At 48.3% G+C, this 23209-nt stretch overlaps 1 protein-coding gene across 2 annotated transcripts in view; it reads right to left on the reverse strand.

The window, feature by feature from the left end:
- KDSR (3-ketodihydrosphingosine reductase) overlaps positions 1-22497 on the reverse strand; it is a 41757-nt gene extending 19260 nt beyond the window's left edge. The window contains exons 1-6 of one of the 2 annotated variants that reach the window (XM_055558862.1): positions 22320-22497; positions 16400-16489; positions 14125-14181; positions 10439-10504; positions 10152-10247; positions 5233-5424 (exon numbers count right to left, since the gene is read on the reverse strand). In XM_055558862.1, the coding sequence (XP_055414837.1) occupies positions 5233-5424; positions 10152-10247; positions 10439-10504; positions 14125-14181; positions 16400-16489; positions 22320-22427 (609 nt within the window). In that variant the 5' untranslated portion in view covers positions 22428-22497. The remainder of the gene's footprint in view (positions 1-5232; positions 5425-10151; positions 10248-10438; positions 10505-14124; positions 14182-16399; positions 16490-22319) is intronic. The other variant, XM_055558861.1, reaches the window with a different exon arrangement.
- Between the last annotated feature and the right edge of the window lie 712 nt (positions 22498-23209).

Raw genomic sequence — 23209 nt, forward strand, 5'->3', positions numbered from 1 at the left:
CCACTTACTCAGGACCCAATTCATTACCCAAATAATTTCACCTAAAGGTGCACTGTTCCTCATCCCATCAAAGCAAAGACAAGGGCAGAGAGCAGGGAGGAGCTTTCTGGGGGTCCGGGGTGAAGACCCTGCCTCCAATGCAAGGTCTCAGTCCCATCCCTGCTTGGGCAACTGCGATCCCTCGTGTCGCGGGGCAGTGAGCCCGAGCTGCAACCACTGAGCCTGTGGGCTGCAACCAGAGAGCCCTCCATGAAGCCTGAGCTGCAGCCACTGAGCCTGTGAGCTGCAACCAGAAAGCCCTCGTGCTACAGCTAAGAACCAACACAGCCAAACAAAGTAACAAACAACCATTAAAAAAGAAAAGCGAAGACGGAGACCCGGGAGCTGGAAAAAGCATTAGAGCTGCTGACAGTGAAGCTCAGAACTTAAGCTTCAGCTTCTTTTTGAGCAGGAAAAGATGAGGGAGGGGGTGGGGGTGATCAGGAGCAGGGACATGGAAAGCAGGGCACCTAGCTTTCTTTTATTTGGTCTTTGCTGCCGTATCTTCAGCTACTCCCACCTCAAAAGTCTGCTTTCCTAAAAGAACAACTTCTAAAATCTTTAAGTGATGTCTTTACACCTAAAAGACTGAGTTTAAAAAAGAAAGCAAAAAAATGCCAACAAAGCATTCTTTCAAATTTAGTCATTGCACATAAAGCATTTCTAGATCCAACTCTAGTTTAGGGAGCAAGAGTGTGGTGGAGAAAGACTTAAGAGTTTATTAAACCAGAAACAATAATCACAGGCAATTAGAGCCTGAAGTATAGAACGTTTCATTCACAAAGAGCACAAAACCACCTTGGCTAAACAGACCAACAAGAACACAGCAGTGTAAGCTGGAAAGGAAACAACCGTATTGGTGGAAGTTCTGCTATGAACATGCTAGATTTTGATGACTGAACTTACTTCCCCTCAACTCTATTTTCCACGGTACATGTTGATTTTAGTTTTTGCTTACATGAGGACATTTTATTTTAATAGAGTCCAAATATGGAGCAAAGGTAAGCCGCTTGGTAAGTCCAGACCGGCCACTTGCAGCCTGTGAATCACACATGTCACTGAGAGACTTCGGAGACTCGCCCAGAAGGGCAGCTCCTGTCTCTTCCCTCTTATTTATTAGCTTCTTCCTTCCACCCAAAAGGGAACCGGGCCACGCAGATCAGACATGTGCCCTGAGTGACTCCTGGAGTCCTTCTGCGAGACAGACTTGGGGACAGAAAGCCCTCATACACGCCTTTCAATCCCAAAACGTGCCTTCTCCTGCTGGGTTTCTGAGACCAAAGGGAAGAGCTGAGGCAACCCTGACCTAAATTACAGACACATCATAGAGCAGGCAGGGAGCGGGAAGGCAGGACCAAAAGGCACAGACTTTGCTACTATTTCTGTTACAAAGTCATGATGTGGCTTTGAGCAACTGGACAGAGTTTTGGAAAACTCAGTTTTATTATCTAGAAGGCTACACAAGGACATCTGCCTCATGTATCTCAGGAAACTGTTATAAAAGAAGATGGTTATTCATAGAGGGATATATCAAAGTGAAAGCTACAAAAGAAATTACTTGTGTTCTTGTTGGAAGTTTCACAGCCATATGTGCCCCACTGGCTAAGCATATGTTACAAAGACCTCTTATCAACTAAGCGTATCAAGGACGTTGATGAAAACGAAATTTGTGGCTGATTCCTGTGGGAGGAGATGGGCACAGCGTGCCGGTCCCAAAGAGGCTGGTGGGGACTCCCACTGACCCAGGACCTGTCTGTCACACGAGCTCATCCAGCGTCAGGGCAGCATGGCACTCTGCTCGGCACCACCCAGGGCTCTCTGGGGGCTTTCTGAATCAGAGGTCGGCCAGCTATGGCCTGAGGACCAAATCTGGCCCTTTACCTGTTTCTATGAATAAAGCTTTATTGGCACACATCCATACCTGTTTATTTAAACCACCACAAGGCTGCTTTCCTGCTGCCAGAAGAGATCTGAGTAGTTGCAACAGGCACCATCTAGCCCTCAAAGGCTAAAATATTCACTCCGGTGCTTTGGGCGGGGGGGGAGTACCCATTCCTAATCTAAATCATGAAATGAGATCCTCAAACCACACTCTTACTATAAGAGGATTGCTGCTGCTGTTTAGTCGCTAAGTCGTGTTCAACTCTCTGCGACCCCATGGACTGCAGCCCGCCAGGCTCCTCTGTCCATGGGATTTCCCAGGCAAGCATACTGGAGTGGGTTGCCATTTCCTTCTCCATTAAGAGAAACGGCCACAATTAATTTTCTTCTGGGCTTTTCACATCATGAGGTAGTGTTTCATTTCAGTACACAGTTGACCCCTGAACAACATGGAGGTCAAAGGCACTGACTCCCTGGGTGACCCTATTTTAAAATCCACATTTAGCCTTCCAAGGGGCCCACCACACCCACGGCACAGCATCTGAGGATTCAACCAACCTCAGATCAGGTAGCTCTATCATCTTTATTGGAAGAAAGCCATTCACAAGTGGACCTGTGCAGTTCAAATCTACGATGTTCAAGGTCAACTACATATAGAATTAGAAAGAATTTCACCTTAGAGCACATGGTTTTGGAAAGATCCGTGCAGTGCTCTCTAAGCACCCCCGGTGGCTGCAGCACAGAGCGGGGGGAGCTGCACACGCCTGACAGGCGTCGACTGGACGCTGACCCCAAACACCCTCCTTCCACGACACGCTCACTAACTATGAAGATACAAAGCATGCCCGTTCATCAGTATTTCTTTAGGATATTAAAACATAAGTATCAGGAGAGCCAAGTGCAATTTTTAGTCCAAGTCTTATTCTCAGTTTTACCAACAAGGATGATGAGATCAAGTCAAATGATTTGTCTAAAAACTGAGAGCTACACAGTAGCTCTTCCCTCACACACATACTCATCTTATTAGTCAGGCCAGGTGGCTCAGTGGCAGAGAATCTGCCTGCCAACGCAGGAGATGCAGGAGATGCAAGTTCAATCCCTGGGTCAGGAAGACCCCCTGAAGGAGGAAATGGCAACCCACCCCAGTATTCTTGCCTGGGAAATCCCCATGGACAGCAGAGCCTGGTGGGCTATAGTCCAAAGGTTCCCAAGAGTCGGACACAACTGAACACCTGAATACACATGCATAAAGGAAGGATCGTTTCATTAAAGGAATATCTTTAAAGAATGTTAAAGAACAATGACAAAAAAAGGAACAAAGTATCTGGTTACCCTTATGCATACTCACACAGTATTAGGTTAATACAGTCACAGCTTACTGGGATTTTTAAAATTATTTATTTATTATTATTATTTTCTAATCAAGGTGCATCTTCCTTGTTTTTATTCACTTTTCGGCCGCCTGTACAGCATGTGGAACTCCCCCAACCGTGTTGAATGGTTGTTGAACCCATATTGCCTGCAGTGGGAGCCTGGAGTCTTAACCACTGGAAAACCAGGGAAGTCTGACATAGTTACTTTATTGTATTTTACTTTATTGCACTTTATAGATACTGCATTTTTTACTAATTGAAGGTTTGAGCTTCCCAAGTGGCGAGAGTGGTAAACAACCTACCTGCCAATGCAGGAGATATTAGAGACGAGGGTTCAATCCCTGAGTCAGGAAGATCCCCTGGAGGAGAGCACGGGAACCCCCTCCAGTGTCCTTGCCTGGAGAATCCCATGCACAGAGGAGCCTGGTGAGCTACAGTCTATGGAGTTGCACAGAGTCACACATGGCTGAAGTGACTTAGCACTCATGCATAAATACTGCATTTTTTACCAAATGAATGTCTGTGGCAACCTTGCATTGAGCAAGTCTACTGGCATCAGTTTTCCAACAGAAGCTGCTCACTTCATGACTCTGTGACACATTTGTTAATTCTCCCAATATTTCAAACATTTCATCACGACTATATTTGTTACGGTGATCTGTGATCAGTGATCTTTGATGTTACTACTGAGGACTCACTGCAGGCTCAGAAGACGGTTAACACTTTTGAGCAATACAGTATTTCTAACTTGAGAACGTGTATAGTTCCTTTCAATGCTGTTGCACACTTAACAGCACACCGCGGTGTAAACACAGCCTTCCCGTGCGCCGAAGACCAAGCATTCATGTGACTCCTTTATTGTGATACTCACCTTACTGCAGATGTCTGAAACACAAGAGCTCTGCCATCTGCCCACAATACTATGAAGATGTTAGTACTGCTAAGTTAGGTTCAGTTGCTCAGTCATGTCTGACTCTTTGTGACCCCATGGACTGCAGCACGCCAGGCTTCCCTGTCCATCACCAACTCCCGTCAAACTCAGGTCCATTGAGTCGGTGATGCCATCCAATCATCTCACCCTCTGTCATCCCCTTCTCTTCCCACCTTCAATCTTTCCCAGCATCAGGGTCTTTTCAAATGAGTTAGTTCTTCGCATCAGGTGGCCAAAGTATTGGAGTTTCAGCTTCAGCATCAGTCCTTCCAATGAATATTCAGGACTGATTTCCTTTAGGATGGAATAGCTGGAGCTCCTTGCAGTCCAAGAGACTCTCAAGAGTCTTCTCCAACACCACAGTTCAGAAGCAAAGTGCATATTAAATTAAGCAAGCCAAATACCTCACAGCCATCTTGCTTCTGTCAACACCTATCATCTTTTATGCAATGAAAACAGGGTAACTGCAAATTCAAGGGGTGGAGTCAATTCTCTTACACTGAAGACAGATCTATGAAGTCCTAGTTTCAAAGTACGGATGAGAGCTGGACCATAAAGAAGGCTGAGCGCCAGAGAATTGACGCTTCTGAACTGTGGTGTTGGAGAAGACTCTTGAGAGTCCCTTAGACTGCAAGGAGATCCAACCAGTCCATCCTAAAGGAGATCAGTCCTGGGCGTTCATTGGAGGGACTGATGTTGAGGCTGAAACTCCAATACTTTGGCCACCTGATGCGAAGAGCTGACTCGTTGGAAAAGACCCTGATGCTGGGAAAGATTGAGGGCAGGAGAAGGGGACGACAGAGGATGAGATGGTTGGATGGCATCATCGACTCAATGGACATGGGTTTGGGTGGATTCCAGGAGATGGTGATGGACAGGGAGGCCTGGCGTGCTGCAGTTCATGGGGTTGCAAAGAGTCAGACATGACTGAGCGACTGAACTGAACTGAAAGGGGAACACATCCCCCTGGGCTGAAAGGAATCAACGTAAAAGTGAAGACGCTCTTACCTCCATCTGCAAAGCCTCCGCCAGTCCCCTGAGGGCGAACTTGGATGAAGAGTACGCTGTGTAACCAAACAGGCCCAGCTGCCCGGCCTGGGAAGACAGGAAGACGACCCTGCCCATGCGGCGTTCCTTCATGGTGGCGATCACGGCCCGGCTGGGGTACACGCTGCCCAGGTAGTTGATGCTCATCAGCCTCTGCAAGGAACAAAGAGGCCTGGAGCCTGAGCAGGGCACACACCACGGGCACCTGCCCTGGGTCACCGGTGCACCTGCGCCCCTCAGGTACCCTGCCCCAAGTCACTGGCGCGCCCCTTGGGTACCCGCCCTGGGTCACCAGAGCACCCTTCGGGCACCTGCCCCGGGTCGCCAGTGCGCCCCACAGGCACCTGCCCCGGGTCACCGGCACGCTCCTCGGGCACCCGCCCCGAGCCGGAGCCCGGGTAACCGGGCGCTCAGCGGAGCTGCTGAACAAACAGGAACTAAAGGGTCCCGGAAGTGACCGTGACACACACGGCTGCCTGCTGGGCTGTTTCTTTGCTTTCTCGCTCCTTCTTCTTTGCTGCCATGCAGCTGCTTCACAATGTCGCTGTTTCTACTGTACAAGAGAGGGAATCAGCTCCGTGCAAACGCACATCCCGCCCCTCTGGGTCATCACAGAGCGCCGAGCTCACTCCCTGGCCTACAGCCTCCCACTCCGCGTTTACACAGGGCGGTGCGCACACCCATCAGTCTCAGCCTCCCAGTTCACGCCCCTCCCCTGTGTCCGCCCGTGGGAGCCTGTTTCAATCTCCTGCTTCACTCTAGCCGCACGTTCTCACGACAGCACTTAGGTCTGTGCTGAAGCTGGACAAAATGAGTCTTCTCCTTGGAAAAAGCACGCTGCACGGTGCAGGCAGTCCTTCTGAAAGACACTTTGAGCAAAGAGCTTCTAAATACCTCCTGCCCTGTTAGTTCTAAGTGACAGAGAGACCACAGAGGCCAGGACAGGGGTTAAGAGCGCCGACTGCAGGGCCGGGCTCTACCAGTCACACCTATTTGATGATGAACAGCAAAGCTGGACACTCTGCTTAATTCCTCCACAAAAACTGGGTTCACACGGTGTGATCTCACAGGCCTGCGGCAAGGACTGAAAGAGGAGGCAGAAGGTAGGCCCCTCCCCGCCCCCCCGCAGTAACTACCCAGGGCCTGTGGGCTCTGGTGACGGGGGAGGACACGCACGGGTACCAAGGGTCTCCTTTGCCCTCGTCCTGGAAACTCTGAAAAACTTTTACACTTTCAACCTGAAAATCTCATGATACTATATTACAATGCTTCTACATTAAAAGTCTTATAAAAAAAACTAGGTCTATCACCATGTGCATATAAAGCAGAAAAAATAATAGAGGCTCCCAGGTGGAACCCCTGCCTCCTCCGTGTCCTGCTGAGCTATCAGGGAAGCCCTCCAGGTGGCGCTAGAGGCACAGCACCCGCCGCAACGCAGGCGACTAGGAGACAAGGTTGGATCCCTGGGCCGGGAAGATGCCCCTGGAGGAGGGCGTGGGAACCCACTCCAGTATTCCTGCCTGGAGAATCCCATGGACAGAGGAGCCTGGTGGGCTCCAGTCCGTGGGGTCGTGAAGAGTCAGATGTGACTGAAGCAACTTAGCAGGCACACACTACATCTATTAAAGCAATTAAAGTTAACACCTTCCACAAAGAAAATCTCAGGCTTCACTGGTGAATTCTACCAAGCATTTAAGGAAAAATTCTTCCAGAAAACTGAAAAGGAGGGACTATTCCTCTACTGATGCTATGAGGCCAAAAAGTAACACAAAACCAAAAAGTAACATTACAAAACGCTACAGCTGATATCCCTCAAGAACACAGAAAGGATAACACATCCTGACCAAAGGAGGTTTATCCCAGGAACACAAGGCTGGAAACATCTGGAAATTAGTCAGTGTAATTCACCATATTAACACACTATTTGACGATGAAAAGAACGCTATGGTCACCCAGCAGAGGCAGGAAAAGCACCTGAGAAAATTAAACACCCATTTCATACAAAAACTCTCAGCAAAGTAGGATAAACTGCTAAACTTGGTAAAGGGCATCTACCAAAAATAAACAAACAAAACCAAAGCTAACATCATACTTAAAAGACTAACTGCTTTCTCCCTAAAGTCAGGAACAAGACAAAAATGTCTACTTTGGCCACTTCTAGTCAACACTGCACTGGAAGTTCCAGCCCACGGAATAAGCGTATCTAGAGAGCAATGGAAGAGGGAAGACTTGCAGATGACATGATCTTGGATGCAGAAAGTCCAGTGAACACTAGAATTAATAGTTGAGTTCAGCAACACTGCATGATCGATGCACAAAAATCAACTGTAGTTTTTTCTACATGAGCAATGAAAACTCAAGAAATTGAAATTAAAAAACCACTTACACTACCATCAAAAAATATAAAATACTGGAAAACAATATGCGAGCTCCACACACTGAAAATTACAAAACAAGACTGAGATAATTTTGCTAAAAAACTTAAATAAATGGAGATATATATTATGTTATATGGGTTAGAAGACCAAATATTGTTAAGATGTCAGTTTCCCTCACATGTATCTATAATGTCAGTGCAATCCCAGTCAAAACTAACTCCTACTGGGGCTTCGCTGGTGTTCCAATGGTTAAGAACCCGCCTTGCATGCAGGGACGTGGGTTTGATCCCTGCTCAGGGAATTAAGATCCCATATGCTGTGAAGCGCCTGAGCCCACGCGCCTCAACTAGAGAGAAGCCCAAACGACACCACTGCTTGGGACAGAGCGACGAGCAGTCCGTGTGCAGAAGTGCTGGTGTGGAGGTGGTGTGGGGCAGGGCGGGGGTGCCAAAGAAATGGACTGTGACTGCTTTTCAAACAAAGTGAGAGAGACAGAGGGAAGGAGACAGCGTGATGGGAGACAGGCTGAGAATAAACAAGTTTTTTTAAAAGATTAGATTCACGCATTTTTTAAATATTGCAGCATACTTCATATTCTATACATGTGTTTTATTTCTTCCTTCATCTCACCTGTTTCGTGTTTTCTCCTTGTCATTGACACCCACCCGCAGCTGCCTGAACTTTTTTTTTAATGCCACACCACAAGGTAAGCAGCATCTTAGTCCCCTGGCGGGCTTGAACCCGTGAGCCCCGCAGCAGAAGCACGGAGTCTTAACCAGGACTGCCAGGGCAGGCCCGCACAGTCACCTGGTCTTATGTGCTTAGCTCCTGCTGCTCTTGCTCAGCTATGACCCCCACAGATCTTTGACTCTGAGCTCCAGACCTCCGTTAGACACAGATGCGGGTACCCTCCCCCTCTGCCCTGGACAGACCCTGCTCCCCGGCGCCCGGCTGCACGGCTGTGTATTTACGTGCTGCAACCACACAGATCCTTGCACACCGGTCCTCTTCACCGTCCATGGTCGACCGAGGAGTCCGCCGACCTCCCTTCATATCATCTTCCACACACAGGCACACACACTCACAGTCCTCTCGCACCAGCCACCTCTGAAGTCTTTCCCCTCATCCCTTCATGCCTAGACTACAGCTACTTCCTCCAAGCTGTTGAGATAATCTTCAAAATCTCCCTGTCAATACCTAGAGATAAAGGCATATAGGTCAAGACATCTGTCTTTTGATTCCCCTCCCCTTTGGCTGTGCTGAGTGGCATGCAGAATGTTAGATCCCAGACCAGGGATCGAAGGCAGTCGTAACCACTGGACCACCAGGAAGTCCTGACCCAACAGCTATCTTTTCTGCTGAGCTGATAAAGAAGCCTTACAATACCAGAGTCCCAACTAAGGCATCACTCTGCTTCTGCCTCTGCTGGACTTGCCCAGCTTGACGTGAAATCGCAGAGTTCATAGTGCTTTCCCCCAGCCTGCCAGAGCAGGATGTCTGAACTGCTACTCTGGGAATCTCCTCTTCAACAAAAGCGGGTGCGCTCTAACTTCACTGAGAACATCATCCAAAGCCCATCACCACCACGAAGGCTCTAGAGACCAGCAAGAGAGAGACAGCTGGCACGACATCAAATGAAGAAAACACCCTAACTTCACCAAGAAGATCATTCAAAGCCCGTCGCCACTGTGAAGGCTCTAGAGACCAGCAAGAGAGAGACAGCTGGCGCAACATCAAATGAAGAAAACATGCTATGTATACACTTAAGAAGGATTTCAAGTCTGTTGTGCACTTCTTTGGCTGACATTTTTAAAAAACAAACCAAAATATGATGCATTGTCTTTTTCTCTTGGCTTGAGAATGCCAGAGTCTGCTCTTCAACTTTTTTTGATTTTCATTGTTAAAAACACTGATACTCGACAAGAAAATCCAGCATCTCTTGGCTTACAAAGAGCTCTGTTGATAATATGACCTCAGTAAGTCAATACTAATCTGTGTCAGGTTGGAGGTTGCATTCCCATTTTACAGCTGAGGAAGCCAAGGTCCAGCGGCCTGAGTAAACTTCTAAGGCTAGATGGTCACTGGGACTAAAACCCTGTCCAGCCTTCCTCTAGTTTGCTGAAGCTTCTGTTAAACTGGAATGCATTTCACCTATTTCATTCATAAAGCTTTTAGCCATGAACTAGTTCTCCCTTCACCCCACTCCAGTAGTCTGGCCTGGACGGAGGAGCCTGGTGGGCTGCAGTCCATGGGATCCCGAAGAGTCGGACACGACTGAGCGACTTCACTTTCACTTTTCACTTTCATGCACTGGAGAAGGAAATGGCAGCCCATCCCAGTGTTCTTGCCTGGAGAATCCCAGGGACGGGGGAGCCTGATGGGCTGCAGTCTATGGGTCGCACAGAGTCAGACACGACTGAAGCGATTTAGCAGCAGCAGCAGCAGTTCTCCCTTTTAGTGTATGGGCCACCACAGTGAGAAAAGAAACAAATTTTTACTTACTTCAAAAGTACTAACTTCAAGATCTTCAAATTTCCCTGCAAGTGACATTCCTGCACAGTTTACAAGCATGTCCACCGGGCCCAGCTTCTCCTGCGCCTGGAAGTTTATCAAATTGGGCATCAAGGAAGAGAAACAAAGAAGCCGTTAGTAGCCCATCAAGCCAGTAAATAAAATCTATAAAACTATCAGACCTACAGGGAAGATATGCCAACTCCAAGCTACACATCAAACCGGCAAGGACCGATCGAAAGGCGAGTGGATTAACCTCAACTGACCCAGCCTCTTACTTGTTTCATGACGTTCTCCACTTGGCTATAGTCTTGAGACACATCGACTGATATACAGAGCACCACCTGTTAGAAAGAGAAAAAAATGATCAAAGCTCTGCACGGCTTTAAAAGAACCGTCTTTAAAAATTAAAGGCACATTTTTCCAGTAGATAAGGAGCGCAGTTTGGATGTTCTGATGGCAGGGCTTGGAACCTGACGCCAATGCCATTAGGAGACGCAAATCGGGGATGGAGGGCAGGCCTCCCAGTGGCTCCGCAGTAAAAGACTCAGCCCACAACGCAGGAGACGCAGGAGACAGGGGTTCGATCCCTGGGTCTGGAAGATTCCCTGGAGGAGGGCACGGCAACCCATTCCCAGTGTTCTTGCTTGGAGAATCCCATAGACAGAGGAGCCTGGGGGGCTACAGAGCGGGACATGACTGAAGCAAATCAGCCCGCACACATGGGCAATTTTTGTCAGGGGGGAAAAAAACTGTTAACAAACTACCAGGGAAAAAATGTCGCCAGGGCCCTGCTTATGCTACACAGAGAAACAGGCCAGCTCTGGGAAGGGAGGCCACCCTGGCCCCCTCCTGCACGCCCTAGTCCTGAGGACATTCCCCTTCCTGGACGTGCAAGTCAAGGACTTTCCACACGACCTGAGGCTTCTGCCCGGTGAAGAGCGGGGCTAACGAGAGGGAGAGGGAGTGGACACGGCGTCAGCGAGACTGGCCTTCACCAGGACGCTCCAGATCCGTGTTCCAGATGATGCCCCTTCTCTACTAGAGCTCACAGGGACGGGAAAACAAAACAACGAAACTGGGGGGACCCACCGAGCTGGCGGCTTTCCAATGTCTGTGGGCTTCAGAGAAGGGGGTACAGACAGAGGCCCGGGTACTAGAGAAAAAACCACACACACACAAAGAGAGGTGAATGAGGACATCTGCTTGCAGCACAGAATGCAAAGGAAGAAAAATGCAAACAGCCAATAAAAGAGAACTGATTCAATAAACTCTGGGGTACCCAGGATTATGCCACAGCTGTTTTAAGAGACGAGGCAGATTTATCTGACTGATGTGCAAAGTTCTCTTTGCTTCACCACCTTAGTATCTTAACATTACTGACTCAATGGACATGAGTTCGAGCAAACTCTGGAAGATGGTGAAGGACAGGGAAGCCTGGCATGCTGCAGTCCAGCAGTCCATGGGGTCACAAAGAGTTGAACATGACTTAGTGACTTAACAACAAAAACAACAACAAAGTTCTCTAACGTATTTCTGGAGGGAAAAAATAAGGCAATTCAAACCACAGTGAAACACCATTTAAAACCCATCAGAAAAGCAAAAATTAGAAAGTCTGTTAATACCAAGTATTGGCAAGGAGTCAGTACTGGCAGGAGTGTAACCATTCTGGTGATGCATGCATTCAACTCAACAATTTCATTTCTAGGTGTATTCCATCCTTGTACAAAGTACACAGAGATAAACTTTAGCAACAGCAAGAAAGAAAGCAAACTGAAAAAAAAAAAAAATGGAGACAACCTAAATACCCATCCACAGTAGAGCTGATGGAGGACAGTCTACACAGACAAGAGAACTCTAGACAGAGAGCTGATGGATGGACAACAGTCTACACAGACAAGAGAACTCTAGACAGAGAACTGATGGATGGACAACAGTCTACACAGACAAGAGAACTCTAGAAAGAGAGCTGATAGATGGAGGACAGTCTATACAGACAAGACACTCTAGACAGAGAGCTGATAGATGGAGGACAGTATACACATAGAAGAAAACTCTAGACAGAGAGCTGATGGATGGAGGACAGTCTACACAGACAAGAGAACTCTAGAAAGAGAGCTGATGGATGGAGGATAGTCTACACAGACAAGACACTCTAGACAGAGAGCTGATGGATGGAGGGCAGTCTACACATAGAAGAAAACTCTAGACAGCATAAAAAAAAAATGAATGATTACTTCATGCAGCAACTGAGGGATTTTACCAAAAATATCAGGTGAAAAGATCAAGTTGCCTAAGAATACACAAAGAATGATGTTGTATAAACTTAGAGAAAATAGGCTAGTGATTGCCGAGGGTCAGAAGGGGCTGGAAGGGAACAAGGACTGACTGCTAAAGAACATGGACCTCCTTTACAGGAGGATGAGAGTGTTCCATGACTGAACGTGGCAATAACTGCAACTCTGTGGATATGCTAAAACCCACTGAACTGTACACCTTAAATCAGTGAGCTAAACGGTATGTGAAATTCTATCTCAACAAAGCTATCAAAATAAGAATGATGCCATAAAGTTCAAAAAGAAGCAGAAGTAAACACTCTTCTTAGGGTGACATGCACTTATGGTCAAATTACTAAAAAAAAAAAAAAAAAAAACAATGGAAGGGAACTCCCTGCTGGTCCGGTGGTTAAGACTTTCAATGCAGGGGGCGAGGTGTCGATCCCTGGTCAGGGAACTAAAGTTCTACATGCTACGTGGCACAGCCAAAAAACTAAAAAACAAAAGGAAAAAAACCATGAAAATCAAGTTGGGGGTTACCTCTAGGAATGAGACAGAAGGATAAGGCTGATGTGGGCAAACAGAGGAGATTTCAGGGGCCCCAACCTAGAAAATGCCAATTCTTAAGTTGGGTGATGAGTGTGTGGCTATTAATTTATCATTATGTTTTAGCCTAAAATATATATTGTATACATACACATACCATTGCATTCATCAAAAAATTGCATAATCAAAAAATATTTTTAATACCTCCTTCCCCTTATGTTAATTTGAATAAATAACTGAAATGAGATCATTTTCTAGGAAAGCATTCTGTTATTGGATCACTTGTATGTGTGCATGTGTGTTAGAGGATATGCATTGCTTTGGTAATAACCTGAAATCCAAAATAATTCAAACAATTTCACCATTTTAAAAACAATGTAATTAGGAACAGTTGACATGTTTTCATGGGAAATAGATGGGGAAACAGTGGAAACAGTGTCAGACTTTATTTTTTTGGGCTCCAAAATCACTGCAGATGGTGACTGCAGCCATGAAATTAAAAGACGCTTACTCCTTGGAAGGAAAGTTATGACCAACCTAGATAGCATATCCAAAAGCAGAGACATTACTTGGCCAACAAAGGTTCGTCTAGTCAAGGCTATGGTTTTCCCAGTGGTCATGTACTGATGTGAGAGTTGGACTGTGAAGAAAGCTGAGCGCCAAAGAATTGATGCTTTTAAACTGTGGTGTTGGAGAAGACTCTTGAGAGTCCCTTGGACTGCAAGGAGATCCAACCAGTCCATTCTGAAGGAAATCAGCCCTGGGATTTCTTTGGAAGGAATGATGCTAAAGCTGAAACTCCAGTACTTTGGCCACCTCATGCAAAGAGTTGACTCACTGGAAAAGACTCTGATGCTGGGAGGGATTGGGGGCAGGAGGAGAAGGGGACGACAGAGGATGAGATGGCTGGATGGCATCACTGACTCGATGGATGTGAGTCTGAGTGAACTCCGGGAGTTGGTGATGGACAGGGAGGCCTGGCGTGCTGCGATTCATGGGGTCGCAAAGAATCAGACACAACTGAGTGACTGAACTGAACTGAACTGCTTTCAACAAACTATTCACAGATGAAGTCATGGTCTTTTCCTTTGCACACCTGTCCTGATTAGACAGAAAATACATCATGAGCACAGTGACTTTACCTGTTTATCATTAATAGAGTGTTTTTCGATTTCTTTCTTTGCCTGCAACAGCTTGTCCTGAAAGCAACAGAGAACAATTAGTTCTGGTGATGGTCTATTTGTCCATTTGTTTGTTTAAAAGGAGAGAAAAAGCAATTTTTGTACAAGGATTTATTAAATGCCAGAAAGCACACGGGACAGCACCTGTGTGTGCAGAGCTACGGACCACACGGCTATAAAGTAGGCTAAGCTGTGACTAAGGGATGTGAGGTTTTACGTTCACTGCAGAGAAAGATAATAAAAAAAATTAATGAATCTCAAAGTCCCAATCATCAGTATTAATTGCTAAGGGTCTCCCATCAATTCTAATAAATGTTTTCATTTGTCATTACGGAGATATGAAACATATTCCCAAACTGAAGGGTATGTGTGATTTCATGGCATAATGATTTCCTGCAAGATCATCTAAAGAGTCCCTCCTCCACCAAAAAAGCAAATAAAGTAAAAATCACTTGTGAGATGGAAGAGGTAAACCTACGCTTGCGTATTTCCAAAAATACTCTGAGGACAAGCAAAACTATCTGGTAATTAAGTAATTCTCCCAAGGTCTCAATGGTGCTTGTTTTAGTCTTTTTCAAGAAGATGGAGATCCGTTTACAGTGCCTCAATTTGCTATAAGTGCTAGAATTTAAATACAGCATGACAGCAGAGAAGAACAAAAGGAGAAGGGAGTCCTTTCAAAAGACGTGGAGGTTTTCTATACAAGAATGTGCCTGTAATAAAATCGTACTATTCTATTAATAGAGAGGGACACCATCTGACTTTGCCAGAGTCGGAGTATAAAATTACACTAGAGTAATGGCCTTGGTGCCAGAAGGCTCGTTCACCCCCAGCAATGCCAGGAGCCACGGAAAGCCTGGGAGGCCCTGACAGGCGGACCTGCCCTGCCTCCCGTTTCCTGTGTCTTCTCTGCAACCTCAGCACTGGACAAATCTCACAGGATGCCGTTTCATCACAGCCGGGTTTTCAGTCGTGGAAGGTGGTTTTGATGCCACAGCAGATGCGCTGTTAGAGGAGTCCAGGGACAAATAAAAGGGAGCTAATTCTGCCTTTCTTCATTTTTAAAGAGATGATGGCTGCCCGAGCCTGATCTGCACGGTCCCCGGGGACCCCTGTGGCCGGCCATCCCCCAGGGGCACTGCCCAGCTGTGTGCCCCCCTTCCCCGGCCCCAGGGCAGCTACCATCCCGCCACCCTCCCTGTTCACCGGTGAATCAAACCCCATCAACAACGCTGCGCTGCACTTGCCCCTCGGTCCATCGTCCTCCTTTCATTTCTAAAACCAACAGAGATGTCCCGAGCGCCCACTGTGACCGAGCTCAAGCCCAAGCCAGAAGGCCCGTCGTGGTCCCCCCCACCCGGGGAGCAGGAGGACGCAGGACTATCGGGGTGAACAGAGAGCCGCGCCCTGGGCTCTGGCAAGGAAAACAGACACTGAACAGAAAAGGAAAACAGATCTGGTGCTGACGTGGCACAGAAAAACCCGTGTTTTGTGGAACTGCTGGGGAGGAGGGAGATTTCCCCTGTGCAGTCTGGGTCTCACTACAGATGGAGATTACATCAGAAGCAAATTACAGAGAAACGCCTACAGTCATCCTTCAGGACTCAGATGGGCCCTACAACGCGGCTGTCGGTGGCTCCGGGCAGGCGGCTGGCTGCCTACGGCCAGGGGTGCACCTAAGTCTCTGCTGCTCCCAGGGCTGCCTACGGCCAGGGGTGCACCTAAGTCTCTGCTGCTCCCAGGTCTGCCTACGGCCAGGGGTGCACCTAAGTCTCTGCTGCTCCCAGGGCTGCCTACGGCCAGGGGTGCACCTAAGTCTCCGCCTCTCCCAGGGCTGCAGTCTCTGCAATGTTGCCTCAGAGCTTCTGGCCCTGAATAAATATCTGTGGAGCTAACCTGACTTCAACCAGGAAGTTTTTGCCTGGAACACAAATAACCAGTCAGATGGTAAAGAATCCACCTGCAATGCGGGAGACCTGGGTTTGATCCCTGGGTCGGGAAGACCCCCTGGAGGAGGGCATGGCAGGCCACTCCTGTATTCCTACCTGGAGAATCCCATGGACAGCGGAGCCTGGAGGGCCACAGTCCACGGGGTTGCAAAGAGTTGGACACCACTGAGCACAGCACAGGAATCACAGCTCCAAGCACAGACGAGGTTGAACACTGCGAGGCTCGCACGGCCTCTGTGACTCACACCATGCTGACTCAGTACCTAAGAACCTACTGGAAGACTTACCTCATTCCGTGCAACCAGAGTTATAAAGGCTCCTTGTTTATAGCACTCGATAGCAATGCACTTTCCGATGCCACTAGAGCCTCCTGTAACCTAAAAGCAGAAATGAAGAAATTTTAGCACTTGAAACTTCCCTTCTGTAGGAAATTTAAAAAACCTATGACCAGGGGCGGGGAGCTTCCCTGGTGGTCCCGGGTGAAGAACCCGCCATATGTAGAACAGATAGCCAATGGGAATTTGCCGTCTGCCGCAGGGAACTCAAACCCGGGCTCTGAACAACCGAGAGGGCGCGGGGTCAAGAGGGCGGGGACGTGGGTTCCCTGCTGCTGATTCACGCTGATGTTTGGCAGAAGCCAACACAATACTGTAAAGCAATTACCTCTCCATTAAAAGTAAATAAATAATAACAATAAAGAAAGAATCTGCCTTGCAAGGCAGGGGAGGCAGTTTGATCCTTGGCTGGGAACTAAGATCCCAAACGCCCCGGGACAACGAAGCCTGCACCTCGCAACTAAGACCCAACGTAAACAAATAAAACAACTATGATGGGCTCCAAAATCTAACCTACAAGAACTAAATCTTCAGCTACTGTAGCATCGTCATCCCAGACAGAATGAATGGAGTTTAAGAACAAACTGTCAGCAGGGCATGTGGTTTTGACTGTTTCCAGTACTGAACTGTCCACTGCACACCTATATTTCTGAGACCACTGGGGGGAAAGAGCCCTATACATCTAGCTAATGAATTACATTTCAGTCTGATCATCCGAAAAGATCCGTGCACCCCTATGTTCACGGCAGCACCAGTCACAACAGCCGAGACGCGCAAACAACCTAAACGCCCGCGAACGGATAAGAAGACGTGTGGACGCACTGTATGGGTGCGTGCACATATGGAATGGAGTGGACAACCACTCGGCTTTAAGAAAGAAAGAATGCTGTTTGCAGCAACACAGATGGGCCCAGAGACTGTCGTACTAAGTGAAGTAAGCGATACAGAGAAAGACAAATGTTAGTATCACATGATATGGCTGTATGTAGGATCTGATGTATGACACAAGTGAACTTATGAAACAGACCCACAGAGAACAGGCGTGCGCTTCCAGGGTGGCGGCGGGGCGGGGGGAGGAATGCACTCGGAGTTCGGGCTTAACAGATGCAAACTATTGCACACAAAATGAATAAACAAGAAGGCCCCATGTACAGCACAGGAACTGCATTCAATCTGTGGTAAACCATTACGAAAAAGAAGGTATATGTATATATTATATATAATATATAACTGAATCACTTTGTATACCACAGAAATTAACACATTGTAAATCAACCGTACTTCAATAAATTAATAAATAAAAATAAACACATTACTTTGGCTTTGTGTCCAAATTCAAACGAACATTGTTTTTCTATATATCTTCTATGAGTGATCAGTTCTACAGGAGATGAAAAGAATAATTGCCAGCATATATCTTATGGTCTTTTAAACGACTGCTTATTATAAAGTAATACATGATCACGTGGAAACACTGAACAGTGACGCTTTTCTCCTGGCACTATTCGTGTCTTCACCGTCCACCAGCCATACTGGCTGGCTCCCAGTCGTGCCTTCTCCAGCCATGGGACCTTTGCACATTCTATTTTCCCTGCCAGAAATGCTCTCCTCCCCTCTTTGCATCTAATTGGCATCTATTCATCCAGTAAATCTCAGCTCAAATGATTACGACCTCGGGAAAGCCTCACAGGCTGCCCTCTGTGCCGCTCCCCTCCCCCCGCCCCTGCCCCCGCCCGCTTTTCAGCCCCGCAGCCTTTTCCCCCTTGCTTTTACATCACTCCATAACCAAACAGCCGTGCATTTACCTGTGTGACTATCTGATTCACAATCATCTCTCCCATTACCACTCCACAGACTCCCTAAAAATACCAATTCTATTTGGGCTTCCCACTATATCCTGGACTTCTCTGGTGGCTCAGATGGTAAAGACTGCCTACAATACAGGAGACATGGGGTCGATCCCTGTGTTGGGAAGATTCCCTGGAGAAGGAAATGGCAAAGCACGCCAGTCTTCCTGCCTGCAGAATTCTCCTTCTGCAGAGGAGCCTGGCGGGCTACAGTCCATGGGGTTGCAAAGAGTTGGACACGATTGAGCAACTAACACACACACTATATTCCCAGCCCTTAGTATAATGCCTGGCATATAGAAAGGGCTCAAAAATATATTTAACTTAATGACACAAATGTAACATTATCTTTCTATTCATTTTTCCTACGCACATTATATAACACAGGCCAGGGGAGCAGGTGAGGGAGGAAGAGAAGAGTCAGACAGGCATCTGCCCTTACACAATTTTGTATCCTACCTTTAAAAAAAAAAAGTATAGTCAAAAAACTAAAAGGACACACAGTATTGCATTAGATAGCTATATCAAAACTTAGCTAACATTCCCCTAGAGTCAGACATCTAGATTGTTTTGAATATTTTATTGTTAGATATAAATCTTGCTGTAAAGAATATCTCTGATCCCATCTCATGACTTTAAAGATCATCAAGACTCCTTCCTACACAATGTACCTATCTCCATGGAACTCCCCTGTTTCTCCTGAGCCTCAGCTTCTCACTAATGAAGGGATTTCTTTGGGTTAATTAACCGATTATCTACCAGTTACTGTTAAGATACATCTGCTATCCCACCTAAGAGTCACCTCTGGAGAGCTCTTTGCTATCAAAGTATTTTATAGGGGGCTTCCCTGGTGGTCCAGTAGCTAAGACTGCCAGTGCAGGGGGCCTGGGTTCTATCCCTGGTCAGAGAACTGGATCCCACATGCTGCAACTAAGCGCTCACCTGCCACAACGAAAGAACGTGGTTGCCGCAATTAAGATCCAGACTATCCATATAAATAAATGTGATTCAGTTGCTCGGTTGTGTCAGACTCTTTGCGATCCCATGAACTGCAGCACGCCAGGCTTCCCTGTCCTTCACCATCTCCCTGAGTTTGCTTTAACTCATGTCCATTGAGTCAATGTAGATAAATATTCAAAATATATATATTTCATAGGTGGTTTTGGCTTATTATTTTTTATCAGACATTCCAATTAGCAAGATCATTAAAAATGTCCCTGGCTGTTACTGCTGCCTACAGGTCCCTTCACCTAACATCTCCCACACACCTGCATTTCCAAATCCTATGGAACCTGCAGAGGCCGGTCCCAACATCTCCTCCTCCAAGAAGCCTGTCCGGACTCTGTCGCTCTGTCCTGTCTGTCACTTTTGCACCTTCTGCAGTTCCTTCTGTGCCTGCCTGAGCTTCCAGGTCAGACTCAAGTTCGCTGAGGAGGAATATCAAGTCTGACCTACCATCCTCATTCCTAGCACAGCACTCTGCATAAATGGTTACTAAATAAGTACCTGCCTAGCATTAATTTGCAAAGTGGTGTATGATGCCATTTCCCTGAAAAAAAAAAAAAAAAAAAAGCCAAAACTTGTAAGTAAAAATTCCCTGTTGTTCAATGAATACATGGAAGTTGAAGTGATGAGGTGACTGAGAAAATGTATATGCTCTCAAGTGCTCTGTAGATATGACTGTTACCGTCCTATTTCTAGACTGAAACAGGTAAGCAAGCTGTATCAAACTGCTGCACAACGAAGAACAAGGTGTAATTTTATAAGATTTGTCCATAAAAACAAGAATAAGACTTCCAACTTCTGAGTCATGGTTCATGGGAAACTGACCTTCCAGTCCAAGCCAGCTAATTCATAGAAGGTATCTAAGAACATGCGTAAGTCAATCCAGGCTACGTTACCCTTGAGTGGTATAAGAAAACATAAGAGATTTTCCTAATGGCTGAGAAAACTGGAAATACGTACTGAGTTGCCTGACGATTGGTAACTTGAGACATGAGACCCTAAAGATAGCAACTTAATGCCTTTCTTTATCACTCGCTCTGACTATTCTTTGCCACTACTGCTTTAAATGTTAGTATCTCTTCAATTGCACCACACACCTCTTATCAAGGGCAAGAGAGAGTGCTTTGCTGTCAGAACAGCTTCTCCATCCATCTCCCCAAAAGGGCGGGCTTGATTTTCTAGTTCTCACCAAATCAGTTTAACAGTTTTGTTTAAAAACACAGCTGATTTAAATAAGTATATACTGTGTAAGAGGGGTTCCCTGGTGGCTCAGATGGTAAAGAATCTGCCCGCGATGCAGGAGATGTGGGTTCAATCTCTGGGTCGGGAAGATCCTCTGGAGATGGAAATGGCAACCCACTCCAGTATTCTTGCCTGGGAAATCCTGTGGACAGAGGAGCCTGGCGGGCTACGGTCCATGGGGTCACAAAGAGTCGGACACAACTGAGTGACTAAGTGTGTGCACATGTGCGTGTACACACAAACACTGTGTAAGACTTGCTGCACAGCTTTACCACTGTAATTAGAGAGAGAACACTAGTCAATCAGAATTATTTTAAAAACAAAAGAATAACTAGTTCTGACCTAAGCCTGCTCATGCTTCCCCATCAGCAAGACATTCTAAACACTGGCCCCCTTCCTGACACGACTGGGTCTAGTCCTAACAAATCCCAAGAAAAACAATTACACTTTTACTCTTTTTATGTCATTAAAAAAAGAAGACAGATGGTGACATCATGTGAATTATTCATGTCGTCCTCACATTATTTACAGTGGCACAGCCAAATGAGATGGTGAACGTAAGAAATTCTGTGGGATCTACCCCAGCAGACGTGTTAATTATCTTATCCACGGCCTGCAGAAGCATGATGGGGTTGGTAGGACCAGAGTCGCCATTAAGTGAGAGTCCCTTATAAACACTTCAAGGTATGCTCTGCAAACATTACTGCTAAAAACCAAAGTTTCACAGCCACAGTTTTTGAGGCAGAAGTTCTCTTGCAGATGTGACCCTTTCAGAAGGTAACACGATTGTAAAATTTTGCTCCTCTCTCCCTTGCTAATGAACTAACAACTCACCTCCCTATCTATCTTCTGCATCAGGAATGGCAGGAGCTGGAAGTACACTAATAGTTTGACGAGAGAAATTAAACAAAATATGTGTTTCCATTCACAAACTCTCCGCGGGACGTCAGACACACTAAAAGCAACGACCATCCCATTCCATCTCATCCCAGCGATGCTCGGATCTTAGCCAGGACACCCATATGTCACCTCCCACACCAGGAGGACTTGCGATAACTGCTTAGTAACTAACTTTTCTTATTCATAACCTCCCGTCTCTACGTGCCTCGGGCTTATAAAAAAAATTCAAGTAAGAAAAGGGCCCAGAAAGCCATAGCAAATGGTGGCATACCGGGCGCAGTAAAGAAGGCTTTCTGTTTAAGTGAGGTGGTCTACCTGCAGAAAAGGGATCATCGAAGACAGGAGTTTCTGGTAAGAAACAAACCAACCCATAGACGTCCCCTTCATTCCCAACGCACAAGCCAGGTTCTCTGGCTGAACCGTCTGACTCTGCACCGGGGCGGCACCTGCCGACCCCAGGCCGAATCCATCAGGGACAGGCCGTGCAGACTGGGCAGAAGGGCCCCAACGCCGCTCGCGAGGACTGCCGCTCCGCCGGAGAGATTCTGCCCGCTGTCACTCTCGCAGGCCGCCTTCTGGGGGCCGCCCCGGCGGAGCCCCGGACCCCGGCCAGGGCCGCACGCCGCGGGGTCCCGGCGGAGTCCCGCAGCCCCTCTGGCCCTCGGCGGACTCATCGGGGAGCCCGAGCACAAAAACCCCCAAAGCCTCGGACCCCGGAGACGCCCCGGGCGCGGACGCGCGCCCCCCGAGCCCGCACCGGCCCCGGGGGAGCAGAGGCCGCGGAGGAGACGGCGCGGGGCGGCGGGGCGGCGGGCCTGCCTGCGCTCCGGGGCCCGCGCTCCGGGGACGGCCCCGCCGCGGCCTCAGGGGCCACTCACCACTACGTGCGCCCCAGGCAGGGCGAGGGGCTTGGGGCTGATGAGCGGGGACACCATGTAGAGCAGCAGCACGAAGGCCACGAGAGACGCGGCGGCCAGCAGCAGCATCGCGCGGCCGGCGGCCCGGGCGCAGCTCGGCGCAGGCTCGGCGGTCACGCGCAGCGGGGCAGGGCCGGGGCGGCGGCGCGCGGGGCGGCGGCGCGCGGGGCGTGGTGGGGCCGGGGCGTGGCCGGGGTTTCGGTGGCGCGGGGCGTGGCCAGGGTTTCGGTGGCGCGGGGGGCGTGGCCGGGGTTTCGGCGGCGCGGGGGGCGTGGCCGGGGTTTCGGTGGCGCGGGGGGCGGGGCCGGGGGCGGGGCCTAAGCCGGTGTTTGGCCCCGGGCGCGGCCGGTGGCGGAGGGGGGCGGGGTCGGCTCCGTGCGAGGGGCGGGGCGCGGAGGCGGGAGTACCCTGGGCGCCCCACGTCTCCGGCGCCCGGACCGGACCAGCACCCTCCGCCGGGGAGGCGGGGCCTCCTTAGGGCTGTGGGGCCGGGCGCCGAGCCTCCCCGTGTCGGAGGCGGCGGCCCGGGGGTGTCTACGCGCCGGACCTGACCTCCGGGCTTCGCTCCACCGCGGGAGGCCCGGCATCAGGCCCGCGAATCCCGGGCTCCATTTCGTATTTTCTTTCGTGCTTAGAAAATGGTCACGCGCACTTTCGCTTGCCGAGGACCGGGAAGGCCTGGACAGGGAGTTCTAGAATCGCTCAGGTCACTCAGCTTCCTTGAGTTCAAAGTTCACCTTTTACCAGGGCAGGGTTTAAAAAAGCCAAACGCTTTATAGAAATCTTAATTCCCTCACCATACAATACACCTGTTTAACGTGCGTTATATAGTCAGCGTTGTGCACATATCA

Source organism: Bubalus kerabau, chromosome 21, assembly GCF_029407905.1.
Source record: "Bubalus kerabau isolate K-KA32 ecotype Philippines breed swamp buffalo chromosome 21, PCC_UOA_SB_1v2, whole genome shotgun sequence".
NCBI lineage: Eukaryota > Metazoa > Chordata > Mammalia > Artiodactyla > Bovidae > Bubalus > Bubalus kerabau.